Raw genomic sequence first — 18,440 nt, 5'->3', positions numbered from 1 at the left:
ATCACTGGCAAGACCTGATCAAATCATACCAATGCCAAATGCTTCTCCAGCAGTGCAATCGCAGGTAACAACAATACCTTAACTCAGCATTTTCAGATACCGGTGTTGAGCATACTAAGCAAATTGTCCATTTGTAACTTTGAATCCCTCCTCACGTTAAGCTATGGTCCAATATGTGTTCACTAAAAAACAAGTAACGTTATTTGTCTGGCTTATTAATAAATGGTCATACCGAGGTTGTCGACCTAGCAGGCTAGGTGACGTTTATTGCCATTCGTGCAAAACTAAGCAAGAGTTAACGTTAATGAAACTTAACATCGCCTTCTCCCAGTGACTTAAGTGTATTCAAATGAAGTTGCAACGGTGGTGGCGGCAATCACTGGTCACATTAAACCATTTGAAACAAGTAGGACTGTAAATGATTGTGACTATGGATAACGTTACTTCGGATCAATATAGCAGAGCCCTTTTACTTTACCTCTCAACTGGCTAATGCTAGCATGATTTAGCATGCTATAAGCTAATATACTTAGCATCTACGAAAGAACAGAGCACATATATTTTTTCACTAAGAATCTGTCACAACTAACAACGATGTCTCTTACAAACAATCACACAATTTATGACTATCAATATGTATTTAATCAGACTGTGATAAGATATAGCCTAATGATAATAACAGCAACACTTATTTAGGTTAGATTAGGTGTCGATATCAGGTGTCGTTAAAATAAGGTAGCGACAAAGCGTCGAGTCTGCTGCCAGCCAGCTGTCAATCATAGATGTAAACACGCCCTTTTTAGATTTGTTAAAATAACATTAAAAAAAATAATTTCAGCGAGAAAAGAAAAATAGTGTGTATTGAAGCATCTTGAAAACTATTTTTTCGAATAAAAAGTTGTAGATGCAATAATAGTTTTAGGTGAGAAAAGTGACACGGAAAGTTGGCTACTTGCCCATTGAAATACATGGAGATGGGCGGAGTTACGCATTGTACTGCAACCAGCCACCAGGGGGCTCTGGACTAGCGCTCGCATCACTCTTAACAGACGGCACACTGTCCAGTTCTATATATACAGTCTATGGTGAAAGCAGACAGGTTGATCAGTTGCGTTCTGAAGAATGTTTGATTCAAGTTCAGTGTGTGTGTGTAAAACTATTTGTTTCTCAGCAAAAGCCATGAAACGGTAAAGGGCAGCAAATTGTTTTAAAAAGACATAATTTATGAAGTTTTTTTTTTTTCTCTCGTTTTGGCTTCACATTGGGTTTGCATCCAGTTTGACCTGTCAGGATTTTCCGATAGTGATGGCAATCTCGTGATCCTGATATTGAATTTTAATTTCTGCACGTGTAAGCTAGGGTACTGTGCTTGAAGTTAGCTGTGGCAGTAGGGCTGGGACAACGCGTCGATGTAATCGATGACATCGACACAAAAAATATGTAGACGCAAAATATGCGCGTCGATTCGCCAAGCCTAACGTGTGCTGCTTAATATTTTTAATTTTACACCTTCAGTGCTGGGCGCCACGAAATCAAAACCGGCCAGCACACATTGATGTATGTGGTACTATTTAAATTAAAGATAACATAAAATAATTTCATTGAGCTGCACTTATTTTTACTCACGCAGCCTTTCCTCGCCCCGCCCGCTCTCTCTTGTAACGAGCCCGCTGCTCCTCTTCTGCATGTGCATTTAACAAAATATTCACGATTGTTGAAGGATTGTTGTTGCCACATAGAAGCACTGCACTGCATAGAACACAGTGGGCTAAATTGCTATTAAATCCGCTTAGCATCGTGACCATGCTGCGCAAATTTGTTCAAAACTACTGCATTAAAGTTAAAGTAAACTCTGCTACGGTCTTTTCACAACATAGTAGCCTACATTGAGGAGACTAAACTAAACTAAGTTAAGTTACAGTATGCAATCAATCAGTATCTCAAATCTAACGTTAGAATACTGTTTGGATGTCAAGTTTAGCATGATTACTTACAGCTGCTTGTATTTCGTTACTCAGGCTCATTTTATTGACTCTGAATGTTTGCAAAATCCCGATTGTAAACGGAAAGGTGTTTTCCAAGACTCAAAAGTGCTTGTCCCAAGGAGAAGTATGAACCGTTATTTAACTAACTATGAATCGCATCCACACATCAGCAGCCTTTTAACTGTGTTAATGTTAATTGTAAGGATTTCCTCACAAACGTTTTAAAGTGACGGGCACTCAATTAGATCTATACACTACTGAACTTTATTGAATGCTACCTCTGACTAAGAATGCATTACTTTGCACTTGTATAGTCTTTCATTTTGGAATCTTAAGAGCAATAAACATATATTGCAATGTTTACCTCCGTGAACCTTGCCCCATGTCATCCAAATTATATTTCGGGATGGCCATCTCACCATGAGAAAACGCATGGTCACAGTGTTGAGAGATTAAAGCTTTAGCATGCTTGATAAACATCAGTCTTGCACATAATATTGAGCTGAATTTTAAGTGGAAATGGCCTACAGTAGCGTTGTGCTGATAGATAAAAAGTTGCCTATTTAAAGGCACAGTCTGCATTTTAATCCTTAGCCTTAATTTTTAGCCTACACAATCCTGGCGCAGTAGCCTGTAAAAGTTAGGGCCTACCATTTATTTTAGGAGGAGAGGTGTTGGACCTACAATGGGAGGAGAGAGAGCGGTGTAATTCAATTCTCTTTGGAACTGAAATATCAACAACCTTCAAATTGCAACCTCTTCAATTAGCATCAATATCAGTAGGCCTATCACATGATTCACTGTTTTGCACATAGGCCCTGAGGACTATTAGGGGGCAGCCTATATATTATCATCAAGTAGGCCTATACTAAACTAGATGTACTGCAGAGCGGTACAAAATATGACCGCCGCCCAGTCCAGCACATTTTTTCCACAAAAATAAATCACGCTGAAATGCCTATATGATTCTAACTGTCTCACTAAATTGCATTATCCACACTCAATTCCCACTGGTATCTGCTAGACAACAAGTACCAAAACATGATTAGTTCATAGATTTCACATGTAAAATTAATTTTATACAACCCCACCCCCATCTTGCCTGTTCATAATTCTGAGAAATTCTTGTGTGCATGTGTGCGTGTACATGTTTATGTTTATGTGTGTGTGTGTGTGTGTGTGTGTGCGTGTGCTTGTGTGTGTGCCTGCGTATGTGCCTGTGCATGCAAGCGTACATATGTCTACTGTGTGAGTATGTGTCATACGTATGATTACTGTGAATGTATGTGTGTGTGTGTGTGTGTCTGTGTGTATCTGTTTGTGCACATGAAATGGGTTAACATGACCCCTGGAGGCAAACATAGGGAAAAAAATGGTCATCCTAGGCCCTACAGTTCTCAAGATATTCACAGAAAACTGTGTCTGCCCTACCCTCCTTTCGGGGGGTCCAGTCCAGCGGGGGGGCTACAGATCAAAACGAAAAACGACGGTTCCATGCTATCCATGTGGGGTTACATGCCCACCAAGTTTTGTGTACCCGGTCTTTCAGTGTCCCGAATCCTTGTTGGTGTACGCCACTAAATGTACACATAAATTATTTTATTGTAAGGCCCCCATGAACGAAAGTACACAAAACTTGGCATGCATTCGAGGGTGTCATAATGATCCTACACTTTTAATTTTGTGCAGTTTTGACCTTGTCAGCCAGAGATATTGTGATGAAAACACCTAATTTTTTGCTTTTTAATTTTTAACTAGGTGGCGCTATATATGAAATAAGTGGTAATGGGATGGGTTGACATGCCCCCTTAAGACCAACATACAAAAAAAAGGTGGACCTCATAGGCCCTACAGTTCTCAAGATATTCACAGAAAACTGTGTCTGGCCACCTACAGGCCAGTTGGTGTATAGTAACATAAATTAATTTATTGTGTGGCCCCTTGGCGTGCATACAGAGGGTGTCATAATGATCCTACACTTCCAATTTCGTGCAGTTTTGACTATGTTAGGTCACAGATACCTGCGATTACAACACCTCATTTTTACTTTTTTGTGTTTAACTAGGTGGCGCTATACATGAAATGAGTGGTTATGGAATGGGTTGACATGGTCCCTTGAGATCAACATACAAAAAAAAAAAATGGTCCTCCTAAACCCTACGGTTCTCGAGATATTCACAGAAAACTGTGTCTGCCCTACCCTCCTTTCGGGGGTCCAGTCCAGCGGGGGGGCTACAAATCAAAACGAAAAACGATGGTTCCATGCTATCCATGTGGGGTTACATGCCCACCAAGTTTCGTGTACCCTGGTCTTTCAGTGTCCTGGGAATCCTTGACGAAAATTTGGGCATGCGAAAAAACCGACTAAAAATCTGACTAAACCTATATGACCGCCGCTTCGCTGCGCGGTGGTCATAATAATTTCTGGGGTGAGCCTATTTGCTATGGTAACCTAGCAACCTGTGTGTGTGCACGCGTGCGGTGTGTGAGGGTGCATGCATGTGAGGGGTTCTTTTTTAGGCATACTGTCTTGCAATTGAACGTGAATAAGTTTACTAGGCTACTTAAAAACATCAAAGCTAAACATTATATCACGACATCGCTACAAATATTGTATGTGATTAAAATCAGCCAACATCAATGTAGGCTATAGGCTACGTAGATAGATAGGCTAGATAGACTGATTGAGCCTACATTATAGACGCTTGGTGAAACAGCATGGAGTGGATGTTTTCGGTTCAGATGCTCGTTCTTTTCCTTTTTGAGTATGTAATGATCCCAAAACCTTACTTGAAAACTTTAGACATTCTCTGCCATTTATGGACATCTTGACTCCGCAATCGCGCCAGCTAAATTCAGAATGTATCACGATTCACACGCTAGTGGTGTGCTTCCTGAGCAAGTCCGTGTGGAACAATCAGATCCCTGTGCGTATAGTGTGCGTCATAGGAATTTAATGAGGCTTCGAGGCAGGGTTTTTGCCTCGAGTAATTTTTGTAATCGAGTTATTCGAGTAACTCATTATGGTCATTTTAAAAACATGTCATTTTTTACCCTGACCAGAATGTGTGAAAGATGTTGCGAAAATATAATAGCGGGTGAAAAAATGACCATGGGACCTTTGTATGGAAGTCATTTCCTTTCCAGGGATGGGTAGACTAACTAGATCAGCAACAGCGCCATCCATCCATAGACCGTAATCCACCCATTGACTTGCATTATAGAGAGTAGTGTCAACATGACTTTGAGGAGGGATATCTCTCTGACTATGATAGTTTTAGTAAACATTTCAATGGTATTTATTTCAGAATAAGTGTGTGTATAATTTTAATTAGTAAAAGTTTACTCTATATTAGTTTTTTGCCAATCATTTATTTAAAAATAAATAAATTCATATTTGATGTTTTTTGCTCATGTTTGTGTATATAGTTGGTTAAAATGGAATTAAAATACTTTAATGATATTGCTTAGGTTGTGCTGGAAAAAAAGATATAACTGAGACCTCTATAAAGTCATTACAACATAATAATGCAAAAACCTGCAAAGAATGGCTGGAGTTCTAAGGTTTATTATAAGTTATAAACAAAACATGTTATAAACTGAAAAAATCAATTGTCATTGTTGGCAAAATGATCATGATGGCCTATATATTTCAGACATGTCTGGTTTAGTCTTCTTTAGGCCTAGGCTACTTTGCTCTTTTATAAATTAGTTCTTTAGGCCTTATAAGCTGTATTGTAATATCCTATAATGTTTTAAATATATGTATCTCAATTTATCAATAGATCCCATAAAAGTTATTAGATGTCATCATTTAAGGGGTTATTTTTCAAATGTTTTTCATGCCCCAAGACCCCCCTAGTATTTGGGGCAAAATAATTTCCTTTTCTAAGGCCCTTTTCTAGTTCCACACCTGCATAGGATGTGCCTCATTAATTTTAGGAATTTTAGGTGATATAAATGCATACAGTAGCCTACACTATAGTACTCAAACCATAAACGCTACGTGCTGCATATATTTTCCTGCTTTTTTACCTTTGCCAATCACATCCCTGATTTGTGAATGGTACCAAAACAACTGACCCGTACCGTACCATTTTTGGCACCCTTCCGTTGGGGCACCAAGCATAATGGTATGGTATCTAAAGTCGCTTTTCCACTGGATGGTACCTGCTCAATTCGCCTCGACTCTACTGGGTTTAGGTGTTTCCTTTTTTTTTTTTTTTTTTTTTTTTTTTTAAGTATATTTTTTGGGCTTTTTATGCCTTTAATTAGATAGGATAGTGAAGCTTGACAGGAAGTGAGTGGGAGAGAGGGTCGGGGTGGGATCCGGAAAGGACCACAGGGCGGGAATCGAACCCGGGTCGCCGGCGTACGGTGCAGGTGCCCCAGCCAGTCGCGCCACTGCTGGGGCCAGGTGTTTCCTTTTCTACTGCAGCACAGCACCCCCATAATCTAGCTGGTTGCCATAGCAATATCAATGCATCTTTGTACATATAAGTATTATTCAAATATAATAAATCCATACACATAGGTTACATAAAACTACCCAAAACCCTTTCTTGTGAGTCATATACTGTCTCACATATACTGTTGTTTTATAGTGAAGCGTCTTCGTCTTTACTTCATGAATGGATGCATGGATACGTGTCGTTTTTTAAAAAAACTCTATGCTGTTAGATAATTTACCTGAAGTAAAGCTGTTTCATAAGTTAAAATCAGTCTCCATTTTCCTTTAAGAATATGGTCTTTGTACTTACAGTACTTATATGTTAATATCTATATATAATCAGGTTGCTAGGTTATGGGTACGCAGGCGAGTCCCGCCGCTCCGTGTGGCAATTTGTTTTTGTTTGATTTTTTTATATTGTTTTTGCTTGTTGAATTTTCATAATTTTATGTAAATTTTTGTATCTACTCTTTAAGGTTCTCTAAGCACGATGGGTAACGTTAGCCTGGCTAACGTCATACCCTCATCTCAAATGAGACGGGGTCTGGAAACTAGGCATTCATTTTTTTGTATTTCAAACGAATGGTTTACGAATGCCAAGAGCCGTTTATTGGGCGCTACGAATGTCTATCAAATGCGTCTGTACGTGGCTCATAAAGGCTACGGTGTGTCGTCATCGTCTTACTGCCCTCCCTCCGTTCTGTGATTGGTCCCCTAATTGAGAAAATTTGCTCCATGGTATCCAGGCTGCCTAGCAGCGTGAATTAAATTGCGTGCGCAAGGCAGCATGGGAAAACCCAGGCTAGGGTAACATCATTTCTGTTGATGTTTCAAACAAAGCAGAGAGCTAGCTCGCCCCTCCCTCCCATCCAACTGAAACTGTCATGAACACGCATCTTGTCGGAGACTGGCTGGAACAGTTTGTTATGTTCCATGGTCCAGGCTGTTTTATTGCAGTTTTGGGAGCCTGGGCTGTCCAGGAGCCACGTTTTTTACGTGAATTCAGGGGGACAGGCAGCTAGCGGATCGTGAGGAGAGGTTTGCTGTATGTGACAAAAAATTTTCAAGCTTAGAAACCGCGTAAAGTTAGGCTTATTTGCTTTGAATGGGTGTCAATTCTAGTGCATTCTCTCCTGGTGTTAAGCTTATCGTAGTAGCAAATGTCTGCATTAGGCTAACGTTAACGTTTATTGGAGTGGGGAGCCTTGGTTGAACTGCATTGGACTGTGAATGGTGTGTACCGTCTCCATTTCTGCCTACCTGAAGTCCGACTGCAGCTAATTCAGAGCTGCCACTTCAGTGTCTGGGCAGAGAGATTGCCCGGGGCTGAAGACACTGGTCTTGCCTCTGTGGAAACTTGTTCATATTCCCAATGTCTACCGACTTGTTGCTGAGTGGTCATGCTAGCTGCCTTAACAAGCCTCTGACTGGTGGGGATGGAGATGTGAAGGTTTTCACACTAGCGATGGAGGATCTGTCGCTTTTGGGGGTTCGCCAAGCTGCTGATCTGCTAAATGGCTTCAATATTTACTCTGCCCAGAGAGCAACAGCTGACCCGTGTTTCCGTGAGGTCTGGCCTGTTTGGACATTCAAGAGTACCTGACCCCATGTTTACAGCCAAATTTGCAATGGACTGTTCAAGAACACAATATTGCTACTTAAGCTGTTCAATGCCAGGAGAGTCACCAATTCCCATGATTTAGTCTATTTGTATTTTATTTTATTTTGTGTGCGTGTGTTTTGTAAATTGTTTTGTGAATTGTCTGTTTTGCTTTTTCTTTTTACATTTTATTATTATTTGTTATAGCCTATTTATTTAAAATAAATGTTCTGGCTTATGGGTACGCTGGCAAGTCATGCCGCTCCGTCCAGCCCCTGGATTTTTTTTTTTTTTTATTGTTTATTAGGCCTATTTCTTTGTTCATGTCTATCTGTGCTAGGTTCGGGTACACTGGCGAGTGACGCCACTCTGTCCAGCAGCTTGTTTTTATTTGTTTTAATTTAATTACTTTAGTTGTTAATGTGTTTGTTATGTCTCTGAACAATATGGTAACTTTATGACAGACAATCACGTTATCATTACTGTACTGTATGATGTTGTGTGTTTTATGAGCGTTTGGGTTGCGCTCTGTGCTTATAAAAATGTGCTATATAAATAAACTTGACTTGATTTGACTTAATGTTGTCTTGCAGGTCCACCAGAGAGTCCATCAGATCTTGAATTTGAGAGGAGGTTCCACCAAAGTTGTCCGTCATATCATGCGGGGTAAGATATAGTCCACACAAGATTCTCCATAGCTTCCATTTTCGTCATCTTTCATCTCGTCGCTGATTGGCCAGTCTTTTTTCCGGACCTGATGGAAATGTGAATTTTGGTGCTCTAGATTAGTGTCTCCCCGAAAAGAGATCACTCAATAAAATGACCATCAATCACCAATCAAAATTCAGCCCAAAACCAAAACATGCTTGTGCCAACACAGTTTGATGTAATATTCAATCTATAGTGGGCTCTACAGTAACAAACATTTCAGAGTCTCCTGACCTGCTTGGGAAAATATGTTATGAAGTAAACATTCAAAGTTTACTAAGTAAACATTCAAACATTACTACAGTCTCTGGATGCGTATCAAATTTTGTGAATTTCTCTATATAGTGAGCACTGCAACTATGATCTGCAATGTTGCATTACAGGCTAATTTAATCCCTCATTTGACCCAGTGATGGTAAACGCAACTCCTACAGACTCATAATCTTCTACAACACTCACTATTCAGATTGACTTGAGTCTCGATCATCTAGAGCATAGAAATTCTGTTGATGAATGAGCCCTCCCCACTAAAAATAGCCTAAATAAATTTAAATTTGAGAGCTATAGCCTACAGTTGGAGCGTAGTCAACAGTTTGAGAAGCATGGTTGTAATTTTGATAGGGATTTAATCATGATTTAAGCCTCCCATAATAGGCCTGAAGTTTGCCTACAAAAAACACCCAAAGCTGCTATCATTGCCCATATAAGGAGATCTGGGTGCTAATCAAAGCTAACTACCTATTGCAAGTTGCAGTGAAAGTTTGCTCTGGAGTAGCAAAAATCTAAATTCGCCATCTTAACGTGTTCAGAAAATAAGTCCCGACAGGGAGAACAGAACCCCGACGCGCAGCGGAGGGATATTAAAGACGTTAATCAACCCGTTGCCATTGACAGCGGTGATATACTTTGCCGGTGATTTATATAGATTTAACATAGGCCCGAACATTGGGAAGAAATGGAACTTTCTGCAGCACTCTGAAGAGCCGTGTAATAAACATGATAAATGCATAAGTTAGTCAGATGTAGAGAATAGAACATGGTGTTTAAAGCCACCTGAGGTGTACGTTACAAGAGATGGGATGGTTACATATCCAGTATGATAATGCATGAATCCTATTTAGTGTCAGAAAGTTCAAATAGTCCAGTGTAGGAAATTGAATTGTCCAGGGGGATTAGGAGTTGTCATTGGGCAAGTGGTGGGTCGGTCGGGGGGGGGGGGCAGTAATAGGCGATGATAGGGCAGTCGTAGGGATGGGACTTCAGGTGAGATGAGGGCCAAACACACAGATGGCTGATGACTGGTTAATATCAATAAGTATATCAATGGTACTATGTAGTGTTATACCCAGTGTTGGGAAAGTTCACTTTCTACATGAACTGGTTCAGTTCATAATTCAAAATTTTGAACTAAGTTCACAGTTCCAAAAAATTAACTAGTTCGTAGTTCTTTTTTCCATATGTTACTGCGAGCTATTATTTTTCAAAATTATTGCCACAGCCCATATAGAACCACAGACAGCAATTATTTTATCAGTTATAACACTGAAACTGTGCATCAGATTTCATCTTCATATCCAATTTTGAATCCTTATCCAACCAGGGTTTACATTAGCATTGAGGGGACAGAATTTCCCCATTGTTGCTTTAATTATCATTATGATAATAATAATAATAATAATCACAGTTATTATTGTTATACATGCACTTCAAAGCAGTTAATGTTTAAAGTGCTAACATTGCTGCTTTACTAATGTAAAATATAATTACAATAGTTGCATTGTATGCTTTTGCATGGTTGTGTGATGCTTGCACGAGAAATACTTCTCAAAACAACAGTTTTGAGAAGTATGGTGCCATTGTTCTGGGATGTTTCCCTAATGCAAGCATCATACACTGGTAGGCAAATGGAAACAATATTGACATGCTTTTTAATTAAATTTCATTTGAATGCCTGAATGTAAGGATTCACTGATCTGCAGATCTTTAACAGGAAGACTAATTATGCTACAATAGCTTTTGGCCATGTTATATTCAAATTTGACTATACAATACTCAATGCTAGACAGTGTATTATGTCTCTGCTCTATTTTCATGGAAGTTGCAAGAATCCACGTCGTTCTATTAAATGTCGTTACATAATTAAATAGCCTTCCAACCGGTTGAAGCTGTGCTTTGCTACCAACGTTATCAAGTGGTTGAGTTTCTCGCACAGACGTGCGCATGCATAGAATGAACGCTCATACCACCACTTAATTGTATGCCTCTATGTTTGATTAGCAAGTATTTCCTCCTGATTGCAGAAACGTTTGTTTCTTTTTCTGGCGGTAGCCTACATGGTTCCTTGATCAATTGCGCAGCAAATTATCAGACGAAGCACCGGGCACAATTTCACTTTGTGGCTGGCTACATATTAAGGCCTGTTTACGGTATGTTTTAGCCGGGGTTCCCGGAAGGCTCTATAGAAATCTGGCACCCTATTGAACGTTAAACTGAGAGAGTGTGCCGTTAACAGACACCAGAATGAACGAGTTTACAGTAACGTTCATCAGGCAGTCATGAACTATCGTTCAATGAACACGTTCAGGCACAACACTGGTTATACCATAGTGAGAATAGGCGAGAGAGAGGAGAGGGAGGGGTTGTACGGCGTGACACATGAAAAGTCCATGACTGCACTATGCCATAGCAGCATAACTAAGGCATGGTGAAGGGTAGTCGACACCAGCGCAGGTATGGTCAGTGACCACAATCACACACCTGACTGGGGTGCCAGTCACACGAGGACTCAGCAGGGTGGTCCATTCCAAAAAACCCTGAGGTGGGTGAAGTTCCACACCACACCATACCTAACTATGGGAGGCACTAAAGAGGTATGTTTTAAGTTTAGACTTAAAAATAGGGAGGGTGTCTGCTAATCAAATTGAGGGAGGGAGATTATTCCAGAGGATGGGTGCGTGGTAGCAGAAAGCTCTGCCTCCTACTGTAGTTTTTGAGATTACAAGAAGTCCAGTATTCTGTGATCGTAGCGGTCTAGGTGGGTTATATGGGACTAGGAGATCTTTAATATTATTCAGGTCCCGGTCATTTATGGCTTTGTATGTTAGAAGTAATATTTTGAAGGCAATGCGACTTTTAACAGGCAGCCAGTGTAGAGATGCTAGGATTGGGGAACAAATTCTTCAACCATAGAATGCTGTGCAACAAAACAAATCAAGCTCCCTAAACCTGTCTGTCTGTGCAGTAAGTTTCAATTACACTAGAGGTCGCTTTCAGGATTCTAACTGATTTCAGTAATATTGTGTTAAAAAGGCAATTTGTAAGTATCTCATTTTAATAAGTGAGTTAGTTAAATGTATGTACATTACTACAATGTACATTCCTTTTAAAAGTTAGATAGGTTGGTCATCCCTTTCCTCAATGAACGAACTGCCTCTGATAGCATGACTTGCTTACCTTCACTTTTAATGAAGAAATATGCACAAAACATATTGCAGTGGTCCCTTAACTACGGCCCACCACCTCATTTTGGATAGCCCCACAAAATGTGTCTGTGGTATAGCATCTGGCCCGCACAGGAGTACGACACCGTCAAACTATAACATCCTTAATTTCCCCCATTCATTCTCTATGGTGAGTCTTAACAGTACACATGTAATATTTTTTTGTCCACTGGTGGTTGTTTTGGTGCTGTTTCGAGTTTGCCATTGAAAACGGAATGAAGTGTAGGCCTACCTGCAAACAATGTAAGATAGGCATATGCTGACTGCATCAGTGCTCAAAATATTCTAAAAGTGTATAAATTAATTGTTAATAGGCCTAACTTCTATTCAAGTCATATTTCTGGGACTTTGTGGGATAATTATTTCTATTCAATATATATTTTATGTATTCATATTATTCACTTGTTGAAATGTCCATACAAAGACAACAGAGTTCACATAGTTCTCACCAGGTGAATGAAAGTTAGAATGGTGGTCATTTCAGATGTTTTTTCCAGCTCTTCCTAAAATTCTTAGTTTGAGAACTTAAAATTATTTGTAGGATATTGCTTGTTTACAACTTGAGCTATGTAAAGACACAGGGTTCAGAGTTCACACGTTGAATAAAATATACTTTTGGGAAAGCTAAAGTCTTTTTATTAGTATTATTTCATTTGAGCTATTTCCATGTTGAATTACATTTTATATTGATATGGCATGATGGCAATATAAAATAAATACAGCTAACAATGGTATTAGATATAAATAGCCTATGATTAAATGTAATGGATTGATATTCAACTAGGGTACACTGTACACTATGCAATATTTTTACCTTTATGAAGCAAATTTGATGGTGAACGAACTTGTAATAGGCAAATCGTTCACCTATCATAGCTATACATTAGACATTGCGAGTCGCTACCGAGAAAACCAGCAATGCAACTTCAAGACCGATAGCCTAACCAATATCGCAAGAATCGTGAAACATTACCTTGTCAGCAGATATAGGCCTTTGGAGATGTAGCTGTGTGTATAACCACTATGTGTTCACAGGATATTGTGAGTATAGGTTCATTGCATGAGAATACATTTGATGACAATGAATTTCTGAACTAAATGAGAACTACTTTTTTACAGAATATGTGGAAAACATTGGAAATGGGAAGAATGAGGAGTTCAGAGAAAATGAACATAGAAGAATTATGGAACTTGTTGAAAACTTCTGACATGCTTAAGATAAAGTGGTTTTCTTTTTTTACTTTATTAATGAGAAAAAAATATTTGCTGTAGGAAATGCCATTGATTCTGAACAGACACTCGTACCATGAGTTAGTCATGGACTTAATACAGGAGAATAGAAGTAACCAGATCTGTACAAGCACTGTAATTACTTGTATGAATAAAACAAGTTTTGTATTTGCCACAAAATGAGAAACTGTTATTTTTTGTGCATTACCAGTGTTGGGGAAAGTTAACTTTCTACATGAACTAGTTTAAAGTTCAGTTCACAAATTTTGAAATGAACTAGTTCAGTTCATAGTTCATAATTAAACATTTTGAACTAAGTTCACAGTTCCAAAAATGAACTAGTTCATAGTTCTTTTTTCCAATGTCTTGGCTGTCTTTTGATTTTTTTATTTGCTTGCACATACCTTGAAAGGCTAGCCGGGTCCTTCAGTTCAATGTGCCGTTTCAGGTTTGCTGTGGATGTGACACACACAGACACAGACACACACTCACTCTTTCTCTCTATCTCTATCTGTTAAACACTAGGCCTATTACTCTCTTCATCGCTGTATCTATCACAATATATCTATCATGCTAACTATCCCACTAACACACTATCAATCACAGATCACTATCTATCGCACAATCATGCTATCTATCACACTATCAATCTATCACACTACCTATCTATAATACTATCTATCTCTCTTTATCCATCATCTGTCTGTCTTCTAGCCTCCCCATGTAGTTAGCCTAACTTCAATGTCTCACTCTTTTACTCAAAAAAGCTTTCATTCTGCCATTGTTAGACAGACTATCTTTTAATTTCTTTATCTTTTATTATCTCTTCCTTTCCATCCAACCGTGCACTTTTGTCTATATTAATATCTTTTCCTGCCCCATCTCTTAAAATCATCTGCTAAATCCCATTCACTTTACGTCCTGAATTTCTTCTGTTTATCCCCTCGATCACTCACACACTTTTACCTCCTTTTCTCCCTTAAGCTGTCTACACTTATTTGTTTCTTTCTATGCGTGTTTGTTTTCATCACCTTCTATATTTCAAATGCCCTCACAAAGCTTATCTTTTTATACCTTTACCAATATATGGACATGTTCAACATCATTAGCAACTTAAAAATCTTTTACTTGTGTAAAACTTGTATTTTTTATTTATTTTTTTGCTTTGCAAGCACTATATTACCCTCATGAAATGAAAATATAACAGTTTATTAATCTCTCTACTTTACTACTACTACTTTCTATATTTTTAACAATATGAGATCCTTGAGTCATTTGGTGCGACCACTCATGTGGTGCAACCAATAATAGCAATAACTGTGTTAAATTCAAAATGAAAAATAAAAATTCTGTGGTTAAATTATTAATCAGTCATATAGTATGTTTAAGTCAATGCTATTTTTCAGACTTTTCCATCAGTTTTATAAAACTTAAAAATAAGGGTTCTAAATATATTTTATAAGGTGACAATGACAGTATAGAACAAAAATATCAGTCCAATATTCACAAAAAGTAAAGAAATGTAAATACTTTGTTTCTAAACAGTTCATATTATTAAGAACTTGTAAACAAACTTTTAAGCATGTTAAGGAAATACATTTAATTTTAAGATAATCTATGGTCGCACCACATTACATTTTTTAAGGCCGCAACCAATTCATTCTCATGAAAAAACACTAAAATCACATTACTTGAAATTTTAATATGGATTTTCATATACCCAACATTCTTAATGTTTGAACAATTGAAACAGAAATTCTTTATTTTTAGAATTTTAAATTTGGCCAGTTGAAAAACCTTATCCATCATTGACCCATGTACATATCTGTTATATATTTGTCATATTGAATATCCATATTTATTCTGTTTTATTATATTCTGTTAATACACTGCATATATCTATATTATTATTTCTACTATTATAATGTTACTACTACATACATTATTCTACTTATTGTATGAAATAACTGCTAATACACTGCACATATTTATATTTAATTCATATTACTCTAAACCACCTTCTGTAAATCAACTGTATACTACTGTCTACATTGCACTATATTTCTTGACCTGTCTCTGTATATTTCATCACCTTTCTAAACTTTGCATCACATTGTATGCATACTGTAGCTACATGAATCACAGCTAAGATCCTTGGTTGCTATGAAGGCCAGTCGTTCTAAATGGATGGTTGCTATGGCCAAAGGCCAGTTATCTCTGCCGTTGTCAAGCGGGCATATCCTAAGTTTATCTTATTTTAAATATCTCTATTTTACTTAGCCTACTTCCATACAGTGACTCCTATTAAGAAGTGGCCACTTCATTCGCGCTTACCGTGATTCACGCAGCAACATTATTAAACTAATCTGTCACCATATGCCTATGGCAACGAGGAGAATCTTTTAATTTGATTCACAATGAAACGTTACATTTAATGTACATGTAAACAATGAGTAGGCTAGTTTTGGTTGTTGTTGGTGGTGTTACTGCATCCCTTTAGTTATGCCTACAATGCAAAATTGTTCCCTCGATTGTTAGGACGATTTCAAAACATCAGCGACGTTGAAATGCCACCACAAAACATTGTTTGTGAATCGGTCTTATTAGGAGTCCTCGCTTAAGCTGTCACAGACTCAGGCGCTACTATTAGGGCTAAAATGCTTCCTGAATTACTCTTAGTAAAATAAAATAGGAGTCCTAAAGTTACGAGTGACTAAGTTACGAGTACAAGCATCTCATATCAAATGACCATGGCATTACGCTAAGCAACATAAATCTCATAACGTTACAGCAACATCTCCTCCCTATGACCTAGCTAGCTAGCTTCTAGCCACACAAGAAATGAATGATGTTAAAATCTCCGCTTAGCATTCTAATAACAGAAGGGGCACATTTATGTTGACCACTACAACATGACTCATTATGTCTGTAACTCTATAAAACACTTACTTTCATAAAGGAATCACGCCATCCAGCACATACACATGGAAACCGATATTTTAGGTACTTGGCCACAAACTCAAAACGTGTCTCTCTGAAGCTCTGTTTTAGAATCTTTGCTCTGAACGCTCCGTTGCTAGGCAACATCAAATAAATGAAATGAGAATCTTTTCAGGGTATTGAAAGTGTACGTGTGATTACGAATGGATGTGTGTGGTTTGCAATTAGAATAAACAATAAATAACATTTCCAATAATTTCCCATGATAAATTACACAATATTTGCACCTTACTTACTTGTGAAGCTCACACCTTATTTCAAGTACACTAGTGAAATGTAATACAACGTTGCCACCTAGTGTTCAGATGTAGGCTATTTAACATTAACGTGACATTGCTTGCTTATTCTTTCGTCAACTCCATGCTTTTAGGAAAACAATCTTTTTATCATAGTTCCCTCTTCAATGAGTGATTACCAGCTCGTTTTTGTAACAGAGATAGTTGTTTATTGTCCCTAGGCTTACAGAAACACCTATTCATATTAATACGTAGCCTATGGAGTGCTGCCGATCACTGTTCATTACGGCCCAGAATGCCTTGCATGTCTTTATAACAAAACAACACAGTAAAACCTAAATGCCCGTAAACATATGCATTTGCATACTTGTAACATTTTTAATAATACTCTCCCATCATGATATTTAACAATAATGAAAAAATGAATTTGAATACCGTCAATGTGAAAACAACTCTATTATGTAAGCTATATATAGCTACTGTTCTCCTTGCTATTTCAGTTCGTAAGTCCATACTATCCCATGGCAGAGCAAGGATTTCATGATTGGGCATGGTTGCCCCGAGACATTGTGCATACTTGGAAGGCATTGTGATAGATGTACCAGTACAACTGCAAATGTGGAAGGTGATAGTTACCAAATATGGGTGGGTGATTTGCCAAATGCTGGAAACTTTTGGAATATTTCTTTTTTTTAGCTTATGCACCCTTACATTGGAGTCCCGAGTTCATATACAAAATTTGGTATCGATATGTGACTGTGTTCCTCAGATATGGACAACTTCCTGTTTCGGAGCTTCGCCGCCGATGTCGTTTGGCTGTGACGGGCAAACGCTTCTGAAAATCAAAAATCTTTTCTGTAACTTTTGTGAGGCTTGGTCCAAGGATCATGTAATGTCAAGTTTCGTGGAAGTTCTGACCAAATTTGTGACCTGTGAAACTTTAGTTTAAGCTTCTATTCAATCCAATATGGCGGAAGAATGACAAGGGTCAGTGACGCCATTTTCAATTCCACACTACACCGATTCCGGCCGGACGTCCCAGAGTTGGATCGGTGGTGATATCTCAAAAGGTCTAGGAGCAGGAGCTGGCCCAAAATCGGGCTTACAGGAATAATAATAATAAGAAAACTTCAGAACAATAAGTGTGCTGCTTTGCAAGCACACTTAATAATAAGAAATCATAGAAACACAATGGGTGCCTTCGCAGCTTCGCTGCTTGGCCCCCAATAATAATAAGAAATCATAGAAACACAATGGGTGCCTTCGCAGCTTCGCTGCTTGGCCCCCAATAAGAACAAATAGAAACACAATGGGTGCCTTCGCAGCTTCGCTGCTTGGCCCCCAATAAGAAAAGGTAGAAACACAATCACACACTCACACACACACACACACACACACACACACACACACACACACACACATATATATGTGTCTGTGTATGTCTGTATGTATGTGTATCTGTATATATACATATATACACAATCACACACTCATACATACACACACACACACACACACACACACATATATATATATATATGTCTGTGTATGTCTGTGTGTATGTGTATCTGTATATGTACATATATATATATATATATATATATATATATATATATATATATATATATATATATATGTACAGTATGTGTGTGTATGTATCTGCAGGTGGGTGTGTGAGAGCAGCAGGCAAAGTGCATGTCGCGTGAAATGTGAAGTTCCCTTGAGTGTGTA

The 18,440-nt window shown here is 38.3% G+C and overlaps 1 protein-coding gene across 2 annotated transcripts in view; it reads left to right on the top strand.

The window, feature by feature from the left end:
- The window catches only part of ctnnbl1 (catenin, beta like 1), an 88,699-nt gene extending 75,046 nt beyond the window's left edge, over positions 1-13,653 (top strand). For both annotated transcript variants that reach the window (XM_048241724.1, XM_048241723.1), the window contains exons 15-16: positions 8,629-8,701; positions 13,363-13,653. In XM_048241724.1, the coding sequence (XP_048097681.1) occupies positions 8,629-8,701; positions 13,363-13,451 (162 nt within the window). In that variant the 3' untranslated portion in view covers positions 13,452-13,653. The remainder of the gene's footprint in view (positions 1-8,628; positions 8,702-13,362) is intronic.
- Positions 13,654-18,440: the final 4,787 nt, after the last annotated feature.

This window comes from Alosa alosa, chromosome 4 (genome assembly GCF_017589495.1).
Source record: "Alosa alosa isolate M-15738 ecotype Scorff River chromosome 4, AALO_Geno_1.1, whole genome shotgun sequence".
In the NCBI taxonomy this organism is placed as follows: domain Eukaryota; kingdom Metazoa; phylum Chordata; class Actinopteri; order Clupeiformes; family Clupeidae; genus Alosa; species Alosa alosa.
This window is presented reverse-complemented; position numbering and strand designations above follow the sequence as displayed.